This window comes from Taudactylus pleione, unplaced genomic scaffold (assembly GCF_031769625.1).
Source record: "Taudactylus pleione unplaced genomic scaffold, aTauple2 ptg000451l, whole genome shotgun sequence".
Lineage (NCBI taxonomy): Eukaryota > Metazoa > Chordata > Amphibia > Anura > Myobatrachidae > Taudactylus > Taudactylus pleione.
Window position 1 is genome coordinate 8,451,033 of NW_028284853.1, and position 17,658 is coordinate 8,468,690.

Here is a 17,658-nt window from a genome sequence, read left to right on the forward strand (position 1 = left end):
AGGTAGTGCACATTGCCATTTACATTTAAAATTATTTTGTCGACCAAAAATGAGCAGATATAAAAAAGGATATACACATCTTACAATGATAGGACATCTTAGCGTGTTATGATCTGTATACATATACCTTAGCAAGCTGGGCCAGAGAAAGAGATGCAGAAGCGTCATCAATCTGTTCATAGAAAATTAAATGAAAATGTTCAAGTATTAAAATCAAAAAAAGCAGCAGTTTCAATAAATCACAAATGTTTAAAAAAAAAACAACCCACAAAACATGACAGCCCTTATGGTAACAAGTGACAAAGCAGTAATGACATACAAAAGTTCATTTTTTCATACAGGCAGTAAATAACTTTACAGCAACAAAAAACAATCTGCTCCAAAAAGACATTTACCAATTGTAATTCTTAACACCCTGGGGATTTGTTGGAAATATGATTTGTTCAAATACGATTAAATAAACAGCAACCTTTACAGAAATAAGGCTCTCTGTAGATTGGATTTTCTTTTGTTTTAGAAAAGCAAAATAAAAGATGTACATTGTGTATTTAGGCACGTTTATTTGAATGTAGAACGCAGTAGCCAAATTTCCTATTGTATTGCAATTTATTTTTATTGCATTGGAGAACTACCAGTGCTACAGAGTTGAGGATATAAAAGCACCCATATCCTACAATAACAGAGATAGATATGCATAATACAGTCTGTTATAAAGATAATCAGTAAAAAGAACAGGTGGTTTGTGCAACAGTCATTGGAGGGGCAAAATAAAACATTTAGGTTAAAATGGTGTGGGAAAAGTGGATGTAGACACTGGGATTTGTACGTCTAAACAGACAAGGTAGTAATGCTGCTTAAAACCTTTAAAAAAAAAAAAACCACAGGTGTGCATTATAACTTTAAACATGCTGCTTTATCAGCATGTTTAAAAGTTACAATGTAAGCCCGTTTAAAATGCTTTAAGTAGTATTATAATTGTGTAGGGAGACTGGTAACTGCATTCTCGTTTCCACAGTCAGTCGACAACTATGTCACCAGACTATATATAGACACAAAACATATGCAAAGGTAACCGTTAAATACTTTTCAGTGTGATGATCTTTAAACCTGGTTCACTAGTGAGATGATGGTTTCCAACTTTTATACTGAATTTAACCAAACCCCCTCCCTTCACTAAAATTATATTTTGGTGTAGGGAAGGGCAGGATCTTTGCCACTGAATAAGCAGTTATTGAAACAAGCAACTGACTGGAGGACGGCAAGTGGTTTGATGAAGCCTCGCCTCTGGATATCCTTCCCAAAGAATTGTTAAAGGGAAGGGAGGATGCCTGGTCAGATATTAATGCGGAAAACCCCCTTTAAAGCAAACAGTGCATAATTGTTTTGGACACTTGGGGACAGCTGGAAACTGCTCTAACTGGCCAAGTTAATACTTTACAACCAGCCTGTCTAAAAATAAAACACCACACAATAGTGCATCAAACAGCTTAATCAGATCATCTGAATCATAAAAATCTATATTACATAGACCTTGTAGGATCTAAAAAGGTAACAGTGGGGACGATTCAATTCAACGCGATGTAAATAGCGCCAGGAGATAGCTCCCGGAGCTATTCAATTCATCGCGATTAGGTCAGGGAAGGCTCGTTATCACGGATGTTTAGGCGCGATAACAGGCATTCCCCGACCTAACTTCCCGGCGCGAGGCTGTTTTCCAGGCGCGAAGGACAGAAAACAGCCTCGCGCCGGGACTGTTGTCGGATTTCTTCTCTCATCCCCGGAGGGATGAGAGAAGAAATACTTAGTCGGACTTGGCAGCGCGGTGTATTGAATAGCTCCGGGAGTTCACTCCCGGAGCTATTTACATCGCGTTGAATAGAATCGTGCCCAGTGTCTGGTTTAGAAGATCCTCTTAGAACTGATCACAATCATCAAACTATCGAATCGTACCAGTTTCCTACACGTAGCAATGGGGGAGATTTATCAAAGCTCGTAGAGCGAAAGCGGAGAGAGAGAATGTACCAACGACTCAGCTCCTATGTTACAGGCTGAGTTTGAAAAATGACAGTTAGGAGTTGATTGGTACGTTCTCTCTCCACTTTCACTATTAGCTTTGATAAATCTTCCACAATATACTTTAGAAGACATCAGTTAAAACCTATTAGAAACCAAGGGGCCTATTCAAATGGTGAACCGCCTCAAATCCATCAAAAACTTGCGTTTTCGGCAGATTTAGGGATTCACCCCATTTAGCATTCCCCACAGGTTCCCATGACCACCACTGGGTATCACTACAAGCTACAATATCACATATGTAAGAACAGCATTGTTACCTGTACCATTGGTTGTCCTCCTATGCTAGAGCATACAGTACATGCACAAACAAACAAAAAATGGTGCTGCACCTGGAAGCCAAGGACCAAATCCAGGGTCAACCTGCATGTGTTACCTGACAATTCCGGTCACGCATGCGGATTAGAGCCCCCTACTGACCAGCTATACAGTAAGTCTGGGATGGCAAAGGACCCCTGACAGTTCATGTTTTCAAGTCCACCGTGGAATGAATAATTTACTAATGAATACACCTTTGCAACAGCTATATCTGGAAAACATGAACTGCCACACAAATCATTGAGGTCTGAGCAAGGCTAACCTCAAAAGTATGTCATTTACTGTTGCCGGCCAGTATAGCCGTTAGAAGAGCTATCTTTTCATGACTATTTAACAAATAGGTCCATAAACAGACCGCAAAGCTGATTTAACCAGTAGATTTTTTGGAATCTATAGGAAAATTCAATTCTAAGTGCTGTCAGACATCCCAGTGATGCCCGGCTCCGCACACATCGGCCATTTACGGTAGTGCCGACATCGCAAGTTTTCAACTGGAACCTTTTTTGGTTACGAGGGAAAACTTGCAAAAGCCAGTGTATGTTATGTACCAGAAATGCTGCATTCATCATTTAACTGAATTGAATTCCCCAATAGAATCAATCTTTACAATACAAAAGCATACAATGCAGTTAAAAGAAACAAAGGAAAAATTACATTAAATAAAAAAATAAGTAACAACTAAATTTAGCTCTTTTTTTGTTTTTGTTTAAATAATATCTCCTTCAGGCAAAGCAACCAAGACTTTATGATGGCAATTCAATTGTTTTGTGCGCCCCCTGCTGAGCATCTATAAAGAATAGGCACCCAACGGAGCAATGCAATAGTTTCTCTGTTCGGACGCCCATACGTATTTAATGCGCCTAAAAGGACCAGGTTTAGCCGCGCAAAGCAGCTAAACCCATCTAAAGTAGTTGTTAGGGTGCCCCCAGACCACCGTTACTGCGCCCAAACAACAGACTTTGCTCACATTTCATCTTGCAACTCAGGTGGCTGCGAGAAGCAGTGTGCCCGCCCCCCCCCCGGCGGCTTTAAACGTCCGAACAGAGCGACAATTGAACTGCTCCGTCGGGTGCCCAATAGTAAAGATGCCCAAAACAGTTGAATCGCCCCTATGAAAGCTACATGGGATCACATTAATATACTTTGCTCTTGGAGGGCAGAGATGAAGGATTTCATTTCTACTATCTTGTACTAAATACACTGCTTTGTATTCAGTCATCTAGGCAGTGGCCATTTTCATTGCTACTGGATAGGGCTTCAGAACACTACAATGACAAGGAATAGTCTGCCTAGATGGCATGTACAAATAACAGGGGAAAAAAAAAATCTTTGAAAGTACTGCAATAAAAACTGTGTGTGTGTCAGTCACATTCTGAGTTCCTCATCACCAGTCAAGCTAGTAGGAAGGACAATATGCCAGTTACAAAGCCTCGCTGTGGCATATTCCGGTATTCTATCATTTTGACCATAGAATGTGGATGACGCCTTTAACAGAATCCTGGGACATGCCATCGAGCTATTGCCACTGTCAGCTTACTGTGGCGAGGAGGAGACCAGAGAATGGGAGTTTTTTTAGCTTGTTCTTTTTCGTCAAACACAACTACACCTGCACGCATAAGATTTTTTAGGGGAGAGGGGAAAGAGTTGTTCTAGGAAAAATTCCTTTAAGTGCTTATTCTCCAAAAAGTAAAATAGTGAGCATTAAAAGAGGAGGTTTCCTACAAACAGTACCTCTGACTATATGTAAAAAAGGTGCGAGACTTATTGAATACGATTGTCATGAAAGCCTTAAAACTGACCAGCCTTGATGGACGGCGTATCTCCTCAAAAACCTGATGCTTTAAATTAGGTCCTAGACTGTGGCTTTTATATGTTGGCAACTGCAGGAACAAGAAAATCCAGGAAAACTACTAAAGATACAGGTTGAAAGTAAAGTAAATTTAAAGACTTTTTTTTTTTTTTTTAGCCAACCCCTCCCCCCAACTAGCAGAACCATTAGGGCTCTATATACCTATAGTCACATGGAACTCATTTTACAGTGCCACAATGATGTGCAGAACCACAGCTCTGTTAGCCTGTATAATAGAAACGGTCACAGCTAATTGCATTGTTAGCGGTTGTTCATTTTAGGACGAGACCGCTTCTCGCCCAAAAACAAAGGAGGACCCAATAATCATGACTCTGCCGGTAGCGGGATGTTGGCTAAAAATACACTATGGGTAGGGTTAGACTTTGAAATACATTTCATTAGAAAATGTGAGTGCACTTTTTTGTATGGTCTCGTGTCTTTATGGATGTCAGCAGTCCTGGAACCAGACAGTCAACCCATTTAGCTTCCGCTAAATGATCACATGTGCACAAACCACTTCCTTCTACAGTCACATTAAGGAACACCGGGCATAGTGTTTAAATGTGTATTAGTAAACTGGCATGGCGATAGTGGCCTGATCTAATTCAGGCCAATATGAATATTAATACGTCTTAATGGGATCATAAGTGAATAACGCTCACTGCACAATTCTCTAATGAAATTTTACAAAGTTGAATTAAATTTATTCCACAATTATATATTTATAAAATGTTTAAATGTTTGTTCTTTAATGATGATGGATAGAAGGAGGCGTTTGCTGTTTGGGTGTGGCAAGCACAATTTTATCATCAGGGAAATTAGGTGAACTAAACTGGGTACACACAGACTATGTTGGCACGATATGTTGTTTCCGGCCGAATCGGAACGGCATATCTGCCACATCGCTCTGCCGCATGCAGTATCGTCCGGTCGGCTGTGCTGCACGTCCAACATTACATGCGGCCCCGTTGCAGGTAATGAAGGACGGAACAAGGGATCGTTCAGTCATCCATTACCTCGGTCTGATGTGTACACAGGTTCCGATATGTCGGCCCATAGGGCCGAGAGATCAGCTGGGTACACATCACTCAGTGTGTACCTAGCTTAAGGCTAAATCTCACATTTCCGCAGATCAAAAATATCGAAGCAGTCTCCCCTAGTATTGGGATAAGTTACTGAGAGGCAGCATTTTCTGCATTACAATACGACAACAGGTTAATATACTGTCTCAAACAGTTGCTATCCTTAACACATAAGAAACCTTCCTTAGAATACTGTGTCCGCTGATAAATGCAGGGGTGGTTCATGCTCTAGATCATCTTGTAACAACTATTCTAGCTGTCTAATGGCTGCATTGCTAAATTAAGTTTGGATCTATGGGTCAAATTTGAATACGAATAGCACAGATTCTAGCTCATAAAGCAGTGTAAGAACACAAATTAATAAACAGAATAGCAGATTCAATTTAGCAATTACACTCAAATGCAATACACATTTCAAGGAACACAAACGGCTAAAACAAATTGTAATTTTATTTAAAAAAAAAATCATGTGACTCATTTTATACACATGCTAACAAATAAAAATGCAAGTTATTGTAGGGAACAGAACTGTATAGGAAGGTTCAAATACTTGCAAAGCAGTGCAAATACAATAGCCACTCAGGTCAACAGGTTAATTTAAACTTGATTTTTGGACAATAGATACAGCAAATGATTTGCTTATTACATCACATCAGCAACACAATTTGTATTGTTTTGGCCATGAAATTAAATGTTCGTGAAATGTACGAGCAGGAAGAATAATAATAATAATAAAAAAAAAAAAAAACATTAAGAGGAAATGATTATCACAAATACGCAAAGGTCAATTATTGTGAATGTTCAGTAGGCTGCGTTAGGGAATGATAGAACTTTTGACAGAAGATGGAATGCAGTGCAGTGCATAAGGGTTACAGTTCTAGTATTTATGTAACATGCCCCCAATTATCTTAAGTGCAGCATTCCTCTGTGAGGGACCCTACAGTTCGGGAGAAGTCACTCAACTAAGCAGATGGTTTCTCCTCATCTACAGTCTGCAGAGAGGATGTCCAGCAGCACTGAGGATTCAATCAGACTTACAGCTGTGAGCGTTCTTCTCAGCTGCTGAGGTCCTAACCCCCTGCGACTCTGGAGGGAATTTTAGGTTTAAAAAAAAAAAAAAAAGGATTCTGATGGTCCCTGGTTAAGTTTTGGGTCTGCTCAGTAAATTGCAATGGAAGTTCTTACTCAGGCTTGGTTTAGATGTCATATGCAGCATGAAATACACTTCCAAGTAAAGAGGGGGGGGGGGGGGCAGACGCATGGCTATACAAGCTTTGCTGCATACTTTCTATAATAATTGGAAAATCTGCAATACATTCATGATTCTGCTATGGCTTTTCAGCAACAAGCAGGAACAGTATGCTGGCTGCCGTCCATATTACTGTGAATGGGAAAAGAAGGGTGTACGAGACGGTCATGTCCATGGAGCTCACAGTAGAGAAGAGTACAAATAATTTCAATTTGCAAATTATTCTCAATTGAGGAGATACTAGCGTGGTTATCTTTTGTGCTGCAAAAACTGCATATAAAACTACAGGCCAATAGAGAGTCCACATACAGGAAATGCACTGTGCCTAACATGACGTCCAGGAATGAAGTATTGAGTAAAGGTGTGAGTGAGTCAGTGTCACGTCAGAGAATGTGTAACCATGGTGCAATCACTGCAGTGTGCAGGGAAGAGACCAGCAGCCACCAATAGCATTAATGTATCCCTGTTATCTCTACTGACTGTAGCAGAATACTGGCCTCTCATTATTTGGACTAAACTGTGATCAAGTCCATATATTTATCAATGCTTCTGTGGCAAAAGTTATTGCTACAAATAGACCTAAATGATCCTGCCCTAGACGCAGAATAAGGGGACAATTCATCAGGCAGTGCTGGCTGCAAGGTGCTGGTGGTTCTGGCAATTTCTCCAACAACTCAGTCACAAAGAGCGCAGGTTTTCCCTCGCAAACCATTACCGATGCGCAGGAAAATGTGCAACGTTAGGGTACCAAAATTCTCCCTAAATATATTTAGCAAATGGCTGAGCAATAGCAGAGGGCCAGGGGCTTACGAACAATACAAAAGTCTGCTTTAATATACAGAATAGATCTGCAAAGGCACTTTGTCCAGACTGAAGAATTGAATAATTCTGTAGACTGTAATAACTGCCTAATCGTTACAGGCAAACCTATTTATGGTTTTAAAATCAGAGCTTGGTTTAAGTGCAGCAGAACATTTACATAACTTGTTGTTAGGTGGGGTTTGTTTTCTTTTATTTTAATAAATGTAAAACATCTTAAAAAGGGAAAGGAGCAACATGAATGGATCATTCTGCAGACAATCAAGTTATTCGGCACTTGTCAGTGTACGTAAAATAAAACAGTTTTTGTACTGAGTGAATAAAGCGCAGGAAGAAAGGTATTTACCTGAATATACTATACCCTTATGAAGAGCTCATTGCCATCACACTGTAGGCAATTAGAAGGATGCCTTTGAACAACAGGCTAGAAACGTCGTAGCTCACAGTGAGCTCTGGGCCTGATTCAGAGCCGCTCGCTCTGAATCAGGGCCGGGCTTTTTTTTTTTTTTTTTGGAGTGGCCTCTTGGCCGCTCGCATAGCTGTGCGTGACCACCCACAGCTATTGCGAGCAGCCAGGATGATGGTCAAGACCATTGGGCTTGCGACGAGACCCTTGTGGAAGGGTCTCGTTCATCGCAAGCCCCAGAGAGCTTTCGGCTCTAACAGAGCCGGAAGCTCTCCACTGACATCACTCGTGATGTCAGTGGGGCCGCCCCCAAACTGCAAGCGTTCCCTCAGGAACGCCTCCTTTTGGGCAGCCACCCCCCCTGGCCCGCCCACCAAAGGGGGCGAGCTGTCACTCAACATCGACCGCTCGCCCCCTTTGGTGCGAGACCCGGAGCGACGGATTGCCCGTCGCTAGCCGGGTCTCGTGCATGCGCACGACGGAGCCGGCTCAGTCGTACGCATGCACGGTGGGCCACCAGCGACCCGGTTGCGAGTGCTCAGCGCTGGCGACCGGGTCTGAATCAGGCCCTCTGAGTGAAAGCACTCCAGTGTGATAGGGAACTTCAAAGTGTCTCAGCAAAGGAGCACGAGTGCTCAGAACACTGGGTGGGCATATTCAATTAGCCACAGCACTTACCGTGGCCTTTTAGCAGCTGGTTTAAGCTTGTGTCAATTAATGCCCCTGGTAAACAAACAAGGGTGCACTTAACGCAGATTTCTGGCACACCTCAGGAGCCTGCAAACAGAAATCTGCATTAAGGCCACTCCTGGGGCTTACTACGCACAGTAACTGCATAGCACTGGGCACTTCGCTCCGAATCCATGTCTTACCGCGCATTAACCACCGTCGCTTGCCAAATAGAAATATAGGGGACGATTCAATTCAATGCCTGTGATCTGCAGTTTCAAAACAGCATATTGCGTCCAGCCACATCGCAAGTTTTACCTCGCACCCCAAGGAGTTCGGCAGGAAAACTTGGGATGTTGGCAGTTCCGTAAACTGGTTGATATGTGCACAGCCGCTCGGCAGCACATAGTCAGTAACTGAATTGCCCTCATAAGTTCTATTCATTCCAAACTAGATCTCTGGAGTTGGCGATTTTTTTTTTATCACATCTTGGGGATAAATATGCCCTAAATAACCTACTGGGTTCTCTGCACAATTTTACCTGTGTACGAACTATATGACCGTTCCGAACGCAAACTCCGGGACTATAGATATAGTTAATTTGCCTGCATATGGTGCAGGAGCTCCAACATGGAATACACAGAAATCTTATAAATGTGCTTAACCCAAGTAATTTTTCTATATCGTCCCCATCTACCCCATCTGTGTCAACCCAGTTTTGTCTTCCCCCACCTTTTTAGAATGTAAGCTCTCACGAGCAGGGCCATCTACCCTCTTGTGCTTCTCCTTACTATAGTGTCATTTACTTCTTACTCACCACTAGGGCACCTAACACTTGGTTGCTTATGCTCTGTTGCTTATCTGGGTGATATGGTCACTAAATTAGCAATATATATTATCCATGTCCTGTATTGTATTGTTCTGTAAGTCACTTGTATACAATTTGTTTTTGTACTTTGTAAGGCGCTGCGGAACACTTGTGGCGCCATATAAATTAATGCTAATAATAATAATAATAATAATATTTGGGGTCTTGTTGCAGTTTAAGTGGGCAAAGCAATGGTTAGCACCTACGGCTGTCAGTGGCGGTCACCCAACGGAGCAATTCAATTGTTGCTCCAATTGGGCAGGAAAAGCACCAGTATTTCCAGCCACCCCCTTCTGAGGAGGCGACCAGAAATGGAGGAAAAGTCTGGTTTGGGCACCCTAACCAGGACTTTAGACCCAGTCTAATTTTGGTTGACAAACGCAATAAATAATAGGTGCCCACAAACAATCGAATTGCAACATCGGGAGCCCATTAATTACCGCAACAATTGAATCGCCCAAGAGGGTAAATTCAATTAGCTACAGCGGCCACGAAGTGCCGGAGAGGTGACCTTTTCTCCAGGACCTAATGGCAACATACATTGGAGATTATGCTTTAAACCCCGCAGTGGACCACAGCAAAATCTGCGATATTGGGGTATGCCAACTAGTGGTGATGTGCGCATCTGCAAATTGCTGCCACACATTGCTGCTAATTAACATGAACTGTAAAAATATATCTGGACTTGGCCTTAAAATCAGCATCACTTTAGACGAGCTCAGCATTAACCCTCACAATGCAAATCAATGAAAAAAATATTTTTATTTATTTTTGTGTCAATTCTGAAATGTATAGAATTGTAATGTAGCAGCTTGTGGATTTTGAAAGACTTCCTGTTGTAAAGATGGGACTGGACTGCATGGCTTACCACAACACAGTACCTTAACAGTGAGGTGTATGTAAAACAGTTCAACTGTAAACTTGATTGGCTTAGTGTAGCAAAACAGTTATATAAAACATACTGCAAGAAAACATTTCATATAGAGAAAGGCAAGTCGAGATTAAATGCACACCTTTAAATACACAGTACAGATACGAAAACACAAAGCCAGGTGTAATTATAAACATTCCTTTCCCATGAAGAGCAAAAATTGACTTTGTTTTACGTTGCGAAAACTGTGAAACACATGTAATACTTTATTGCAGTATACAATACAATAAGACCTATACAAACAGCTCTCGTAGTGAAACACAGAACATGACAGCATGTTCACATGTGACCGATCATACAGACGGTACAAAGTCCTGTATAACAGGAAATCATTTACCATTCAATAGAAAAATACAGTATAAGAGTGAACACGCACTTTCACACAAAGTGCAAATTAGGAGCAGTGTGCAAAAATACATGGTATTTACAATTCACAGGTTTAACAGAACCACAAAGAGGGCAGGTTTTGTGCCTGTGGTGTAAAGGCTGGAGTTAAGAGGTATAAGGAAAAGGGTGATTGTGGGTTTACATACTGCTTTTGATGGTCCACTCACTGGCTCGGCACGACTTCTAGAATATAAATAAGGAAAACCAAGAAAAATAAATAAATCAATTAGTATTTCTGGAGACAGAATAACCAGACAACAACAGAGTACTTCTGAGTAAGCCACTAGCATAGTGTGCAGTTCAGCAGTGGGCAACCTGTGTCTCTAGCAATTGTGGAATTACGAGAGAGACTAGCAGGACACGATGGGACATTTAGTTACAATAGGGTGCCCACCACTGACGCAGTGTTTCAAGTGCAAAAAAATTAACCTCAGACATCACTGTACTTATGCGATATTGATACATTTTCACTGCAATCCACTTATGGCTATTGTAGTCAGAAGGCAGATTTAGGGTCCTACAAAATCTCTGCTAGCTAAAAGGCCGTAAGTAGGTTTATGCAAACCGATGGAATGGAAAAATGTTATATCACTCTCAGAAAACAGATTTTGGCCTACTACTAGAAACATAACAGATTGCGATACTGAAAGGCCTGTGTGGCTCTAATGTATTACACAAGAACTTACATGACATATGTTTTGGTTGCGGTTCTGACTCCTCCAATGGGAATTCTCCGGACAATGACAGATGAGTTCTTGGGAATAAGGGCCGTATCGTCTGTGTACTCTACAGTGGGCAGATAGAAAAAAAGCAGCAGATTAGGACTTCCCAATACAGATATTACATGCAAATCTTACAGATATGAACAAGGTAACAAGGGTCCATATTATAGCTTACACAATCTTTGAAAACATATGTAGATCATTTCTATATACAGTACTTCCTTCTTTATACTACCTTCACTCTTCAGAACACCAATTACAGCCTCCACACAAATACATTTAAATGTCATAACTATAATAGGTCTTGACATTTGCAACTGGTAGGATAAATATGGAGAGTTGTAATACTGAATCACCAACTGAAAAGAAATGGAGGGGGGGGGATGCACATATTAGGGGGGGGGGGGGGTTCAATGCAACACAACGTGCCCCTGGGCATTGCTGTGATGTCAGGCTGCGCACATTTGCCCTATATGATCGGGTTGACATAGCAAGTTTTCCCACGTACCTATGGGTTGCAAGGGAAAACTTGTTAAGCCGGTTGGAGTGAGGTGCAGTTCCGAAACGCACATTGCGTCCTTCGCACTGAAATTAACTCATCCCCATTGAGTTTGGTCCATCTACTGGAGTCAGTGACAACTTGTCCCTCTCCCAAAGTGAAGTGGCCACTTCCTCCACAATATCCAATTTAAAAACAGAGCTCGGTATGAGACAGTTAAAGCCATTGGGGTCTTCAGTGAATGAGGCGAAGAGCAGGGAATATAAATGTGTTCCTATATCAAACTCCACCCAAAACTAAACTGTTACAGATAGCAAAGTACTAAAAAATCGAACACTTTTCCAAACGAGACTGTGACTACAACTGTGCAAAAACAGTATGGCCTACTTCACGGTTTTCTCTCCTATATTAAGGACCTGAGAAAATAGTACTGCTATTGTGTTTCGGAAATAGAGATTACTATGAAAACATTTGTAACAGATGGTGACAAAGGCAATATAGCAATTAAGTGCACTTGGGGAAAAAACAAAAAACATAAAAATTAGCAGGTATCACTCCTCCCTTGAGGAACACGACGGATAGCTGCAGTAATTACACAGGTTTCAAGTGCATGAGAAGCACATTCTCTTTTTCTATATTATCAATACATCAGCCAGCCAAGGAAACAATCATTTATTCACACATATGCATGTATTTAGCCTGCTAGAGTTTAAATCTCCATAAGATCTGCCTTCCGCACTGCAAATACTGGGTGGTAAATGGGACCACAAAAGATCCAAACAAAACAAACTACTATGTTAATAGTTAAACTGAAAGTTACATGCATGTTTATTAAGTTTCCTTTTTGAGAGAGAAAGTTGAAGCAACAATGCCATGGGAAAAACCAGGCAGGTAATAAAGATTACAATTCAATTGTTTATCGCGCCTGACCTCCCGTTTTACAGCGATTGGAATTTGGAGGGGGGCATTGTTAAATTGTTTTGGGGCGCCCAAAAGACTGGGTTTAGCTGCATAAAACGGTAAAACAAGTCTACAGTCCTGATTAGCGTGGCCAAACACCAGTCTGGAACTCAATATTTAAGAACAGCATGTTTGAAGTGATTTTTTTTAATAAGATACTGAAAATAACTTGTTACAATGAAATAAAACAGACTAATTATTTGCTAGCCATCTAGATTTAAACTTCATGCATAGACCAGCCTTGTACTAAACATTAGGGTAGCACAACCAATTTACAGCCACTGGTACACCAAAATGTTTGCACCCTAATGACAAGAGGATGCCATTATATCTGCTAGAGCTTAAATCAGAAACTGGTATAATATGGGGGGATCCAATGAGCCTCATGTTAATGCTACTCAGTTAAATAGCATTTTCCCTGTGCAGTAAGCCACTGATTCCACATAAACTGCAGAATCAATGTGTTTCCCCCACACAGGTACCCTCAAAAAGGTGCCTTGTCCTCGCAATTCCTGAAGCTGTGAGGAAAGTTCACCTCTAGTTTAACGTGCGAGGAAAACCCGGCTCACTGAGTCTCCCAGCGCGAGTAATTAGCTGCGGGGTAAACCCTGTGGCTAACTGAATTCCCCTCTTCCCATGTTTTCATTTTGTGTAACCATGTCCTGATAAAATGCATCACAAAACTATTCTTTGAAAGGAAAACCTTAAACACCACCTAATAGCAATAGCCAACTGTGAATCCACTAATAAAAATATACATGCACAATCTCGCAAATCTGCATAAGTGATTCATTATACACCTGTTAAGTTTTAACTTAAAGACAGCAAAAAAGTAAACACTTAACAGCAGGTTCCCAAATTCCACCATTACAGTCCAGGTTTTAAGGATGTCCATGCTAGAGTCCAGATGGTTAAATAAAATTGACTAAGGTACTAACTAAAGATGTCACCAGAGCTCAAGCATGGATATCCTTAAAACCTGGACTATAACGGCAGAATTTGGGAGCCTTTACATTACAGATTGCAACAAGTGGAGGGCACAATACAATTTTATCACATATGATCTAAATTGGGTTTGCATAAATTGAAACCCTTTTACAATAATGTTACATTGTAGCATATGTTATAACCACAATTTGTCAGTAAATCTGTATAATAAAGTGTTAATGGTATGGTGTGGGGTAATGTTACAATCTATTACGTGCAATTCTGATTGTTGAAGGGAGCTTATACTATAGCTAGGTACACATTATACGATGTATCACCTGCAATTCACCCAATTCATCTATATCTAGATGCGGTATAGCTACATTAAACCCGTTACAATATACTGCACTGTTTACAGCAGATGGTGCAGCGTGTACGGCATTGTGATATTTAGTTACATCGCCTGGTCTAAGTGTGAACCCAGCTTACGATGTACTCCCATTCTGTGTGTAGACAAGTGTCATGGCTTGAACCATGCATGCCAGCACACAGAACTGACCCTAGGTATACAGGCAAATGTGCAGGATGCCATTGCTCCAGGTGCGCCTGGCAGATATAATGATGGGGTTTAACTGCAATTTAAGGGACGCCAGCTAAAATTCTATAACAGAACTACCCTCATGTCCAAATTTAATATCTCCACATAGTACAATTAACAGGGGAAATTCCTTTGAATGAGATGTTGAATAGCGCCAGGAATGAGTGTCCAGAGCTATTCAACTCGCGCCCAGCATTTAAGTTGGGAGATGCAGTTTACCACGACTAATGCCAGGGGTTTAGTTACGGTAAATGGCATTTTCCAAATTAAGTGCTGGGCACGATGTCCTTACCTCAGGAGGATGCGAGCAGAAAACCTCTAGTCACGGGTTTAAAGAGCAGCCAATGTGAACAGCTCCGGGGCCTCATTCCTGGCGCTATGCAATATCGCATTCAATAGAATTCCCCCCCCATGATTATCACTGTTTTGGAAAATGTGTGCCCATGCCTGGTGACCGTCACTAGCACATCAGTGTCAGTTCAATTTACAGATACATTTCACCATACCAAAGGTTTTATACAATTTAGCCATATGCCTACTCATGACCTATGAAAGCTCTACAGATACAGCACAAAGGTCTGAATGTTTACAGCAGGTTCACGCATTTAAAAAAAATGTTTAGAGCAGGGGTGGGCAATAAGTGGCCTTCCAGCTGCTGAACTACAAATCCAAGCATGCCTTGCAACAGTTTTAGCATGGCCAAATAGCAAAACAGTGGTAGGGCATCCTGGGATGTGTAGTTCTAAAATAGCAATACGGTGGCAAGGCATGCTGGAATGTGTAGTTCTACAACAGCTAGGGGGCCACTTATTGCACACCCCTAGTTTAGAACATGCTGCGGCAATATTTAAATGGAAAATGAGCTCAATATTTATTGTACTGGCTTCCAATTGACCTATACGCACAAATGTAAAATCAGCTACTCTCCACAAAAGATAGAACAGCAAATGCAGTGGGCACTTAAATCGATAGTGCGGAATACCGCGATCTCCAGATGATGACCCCACAATGGCCTATTCGTAACACGCTGCCATCAGGAAATATGGGCCTGAATTGGATGTGTCTAACATTGTTTATGCAGTTCATGACTGCCAATCAATTCAAAACTCATTGGTCAACATAATGGGTCAAATGTGTGTACATCCTGGCAACACATGTTCCATAATCTTCAATCTACCCTGGTACACACACAGTAGTCTAATTTACACCGGTGATTCATCCGTGTTTATGCAATCTTAAAACTTTATGAATCACACCCAATTAGTGACAAATCACATCAATAAACAAGCCAGCTTTTCCGCATAGATCCTAATAGGGAAGTGCATACGTTGCGGACAATTTAACAGTAAACACACAATGACAAATTAAATAAAATCCTAACCAACAAAAAAAAACCCACAGTGAACAGTGGTTATACGAAACTAACAAATAACAGCAGTCATTATGCCCGAATTACAGGTGAATTTCAGATACAAATGAATTGGACTCCAAAGACAAGAGATCAGAAAATGCATGACTCAAACATTAAAGCCGGCCATTCACGGTGCGATATAGCAGCCGATCAGATGGATTGGCACGATATAGCTGCTATATCGTACAGTGTATGGGCATATCATCTTCCCATGCGCACTCCCGTGGGGTCATACATCGCATCCCCAGATCTTACGGAAAATTCACTCTATCAGGAGATGCGATGTACGACCCCATGTTGCGCTATGCGGGTGAGGGAGGGGTGTGCCGGCATATCGGGCGGTCGGCCACCACTTCGCTCTGTGTGTGGGGACCGTCCGACATGTCGGGCATCGGATCGGCCGTCATACGTGGTGCATATCGCACGGTGTATGCCCCGCTTAAGGGGTCAATTCAATTACAGGTGAACCACTGGCGATGTCCGGTCACAATGAAACACACCAACTTGCCCCATAGGGGTGCGTATTGAAACATGTATTTTTGGGGCAAGTGCAGCATAGGAGTGCACTAAATTGCAGGCATCACTCCCTATGATCCCTGTGTTTATTCTAAAAACTCCGATGTATAAATGACCAGTCCCACCTATAGGAATCATGGAAGCTCCATATACTATATTATTCTATCAGCAGCATCCAGGCTACGGGTGGGCAATGAGTGCACCCGCCAGCTGTTGTAGAACTAACCTTCCCAGCATGCCCTGACAGTTTTGCCATTTGGCAATGCTAAGACTGTTTCAAGGCATGCTGGGATTTGTAGTTCAACAGCTGGAGGGCCGCTTATTGCCCACCCCTGATGGGGGGGGTTTTGTTCCACTGCAGGCCCAGTGCTCCCATAGGGTGGAGGACCCTCACCATCACACCCTGGCTGGGACCAGTAGTGCTAAGCACACGCCATACACCCTCCCCTTGCTGTATGTGAGCGGCTATTACCTTCCTGGGTCTGCGCGTTGGTGATCTGCAGGTCGCAGTCCGCAGCCTTCAGCCTCTCCCGCCCCATGATCTGCTTCTTCAGGTCGGCCAGGGAGATGTGCAGCCCATCGAAGGTCACGGTGTCGTAGTTGAGCTTGGAGGAGAACTTATAGTGCACACACGACATGTTCCCAGCAGCGCTAGGAGGGGGGTGGGAGCACACACAGGCCGCACACAGCACACACACAGGCCGCACACACACAGTACTAGTAGTAGCGGCTCAGGGAGCCGGGAGAGGGGCCATGGGGGTGTCCTCCCTCCCACACCCCAGGGCCTCCGCACAGTCCCAATGTCCCAGAGTCCGTGCTCAGTCCGCACTCAGTCCTCACACAAGGTCCCTGCTCCGTCCGCGTTGTCCTCTTGCCGCTCCGGATCCGGTCCTAGGCCCTGACACACAGACACAATGGGCCCGAGCCTTCGGCGCTGTAACGCTGTGGGGTCCACGCTGCGTCTCTGGGGTACGGAGTCCAATCCCGACACCCGCGGCCGGCACCTGCGCTCTCCGTCTCCTCCTCCTCCTCCTCCTCCACACGACGGCGGCGGCGGGCCGACTGACCGTGTCTCAGCGTTCGATCGAACCCTCCAGTTTACGGGGTTTCCAGGCAGCTCGGCGAGGGCGACGCACGTTCGAGCGTGCGCGCCTCACGGTGAGGGGGCGGGAGGGGGGGGGGAATCGCGGGCGCGTCACGTGACGACGCGAAGCTGCGCGCACGTGCGCGCCGGCAGCGGCCATTTTAAACGTAGACTGTTCTCACGGGGCTCTAAGCTGTGTAGAGTAAAAGCAATAGCAATATAGCATTGTTGCTTTGTGCGGGGGGATTCTCATGGCTCAGCGTCCATGACAAGGAAATGGAATACATTTT

The 17,658-nt window shown here is 42.9% G+C and overlaps 1 protein-coding gene across 2 annotated transcripts in view; it reads right to left on the bottom strand.

Moving 5' to 3' along the window:
• Positions 1-17,452, bottom strand: part of RBBP6 (RB binding protein 6, ubiquitin ligase) — a 37,294-nt gene extending 19,842 nt beyond the window's left edge. Inside the window, exons 1-5 of one of the 2 annotated variants that reach the window (XM_088448215.1) lie at positions 16,757-17,452; positions 11,338-11,437; positions 10,798-10,834; positions 4,191-4,271; positions 128-172 (exon numbers count right to left, since the gene is read on the bottom strand). In XM_088448215.1, coding sequence (XP_088304341.1) covers positions 128-172; positions 4,191-4,271; positions 10,798-10,834; positions 11,338-11,437; positions 16,757-16,922 — 429 coding nt within the window. In that variant the 5' untranslated portion in view covers positions 16,923-17,452. The remainder of the gene's footprint in view (positions 1-127; positions 173-4,190; positions 4,272-10,797; positions 10,835-11,337; positions 11,438-16,756) is intronic. The other variant, XM_088448216.1, reaches the window with a different exon arrangement.
• Between the last annotated feature and the right edge of the window lie 206 nt (positions 17,453-17,658).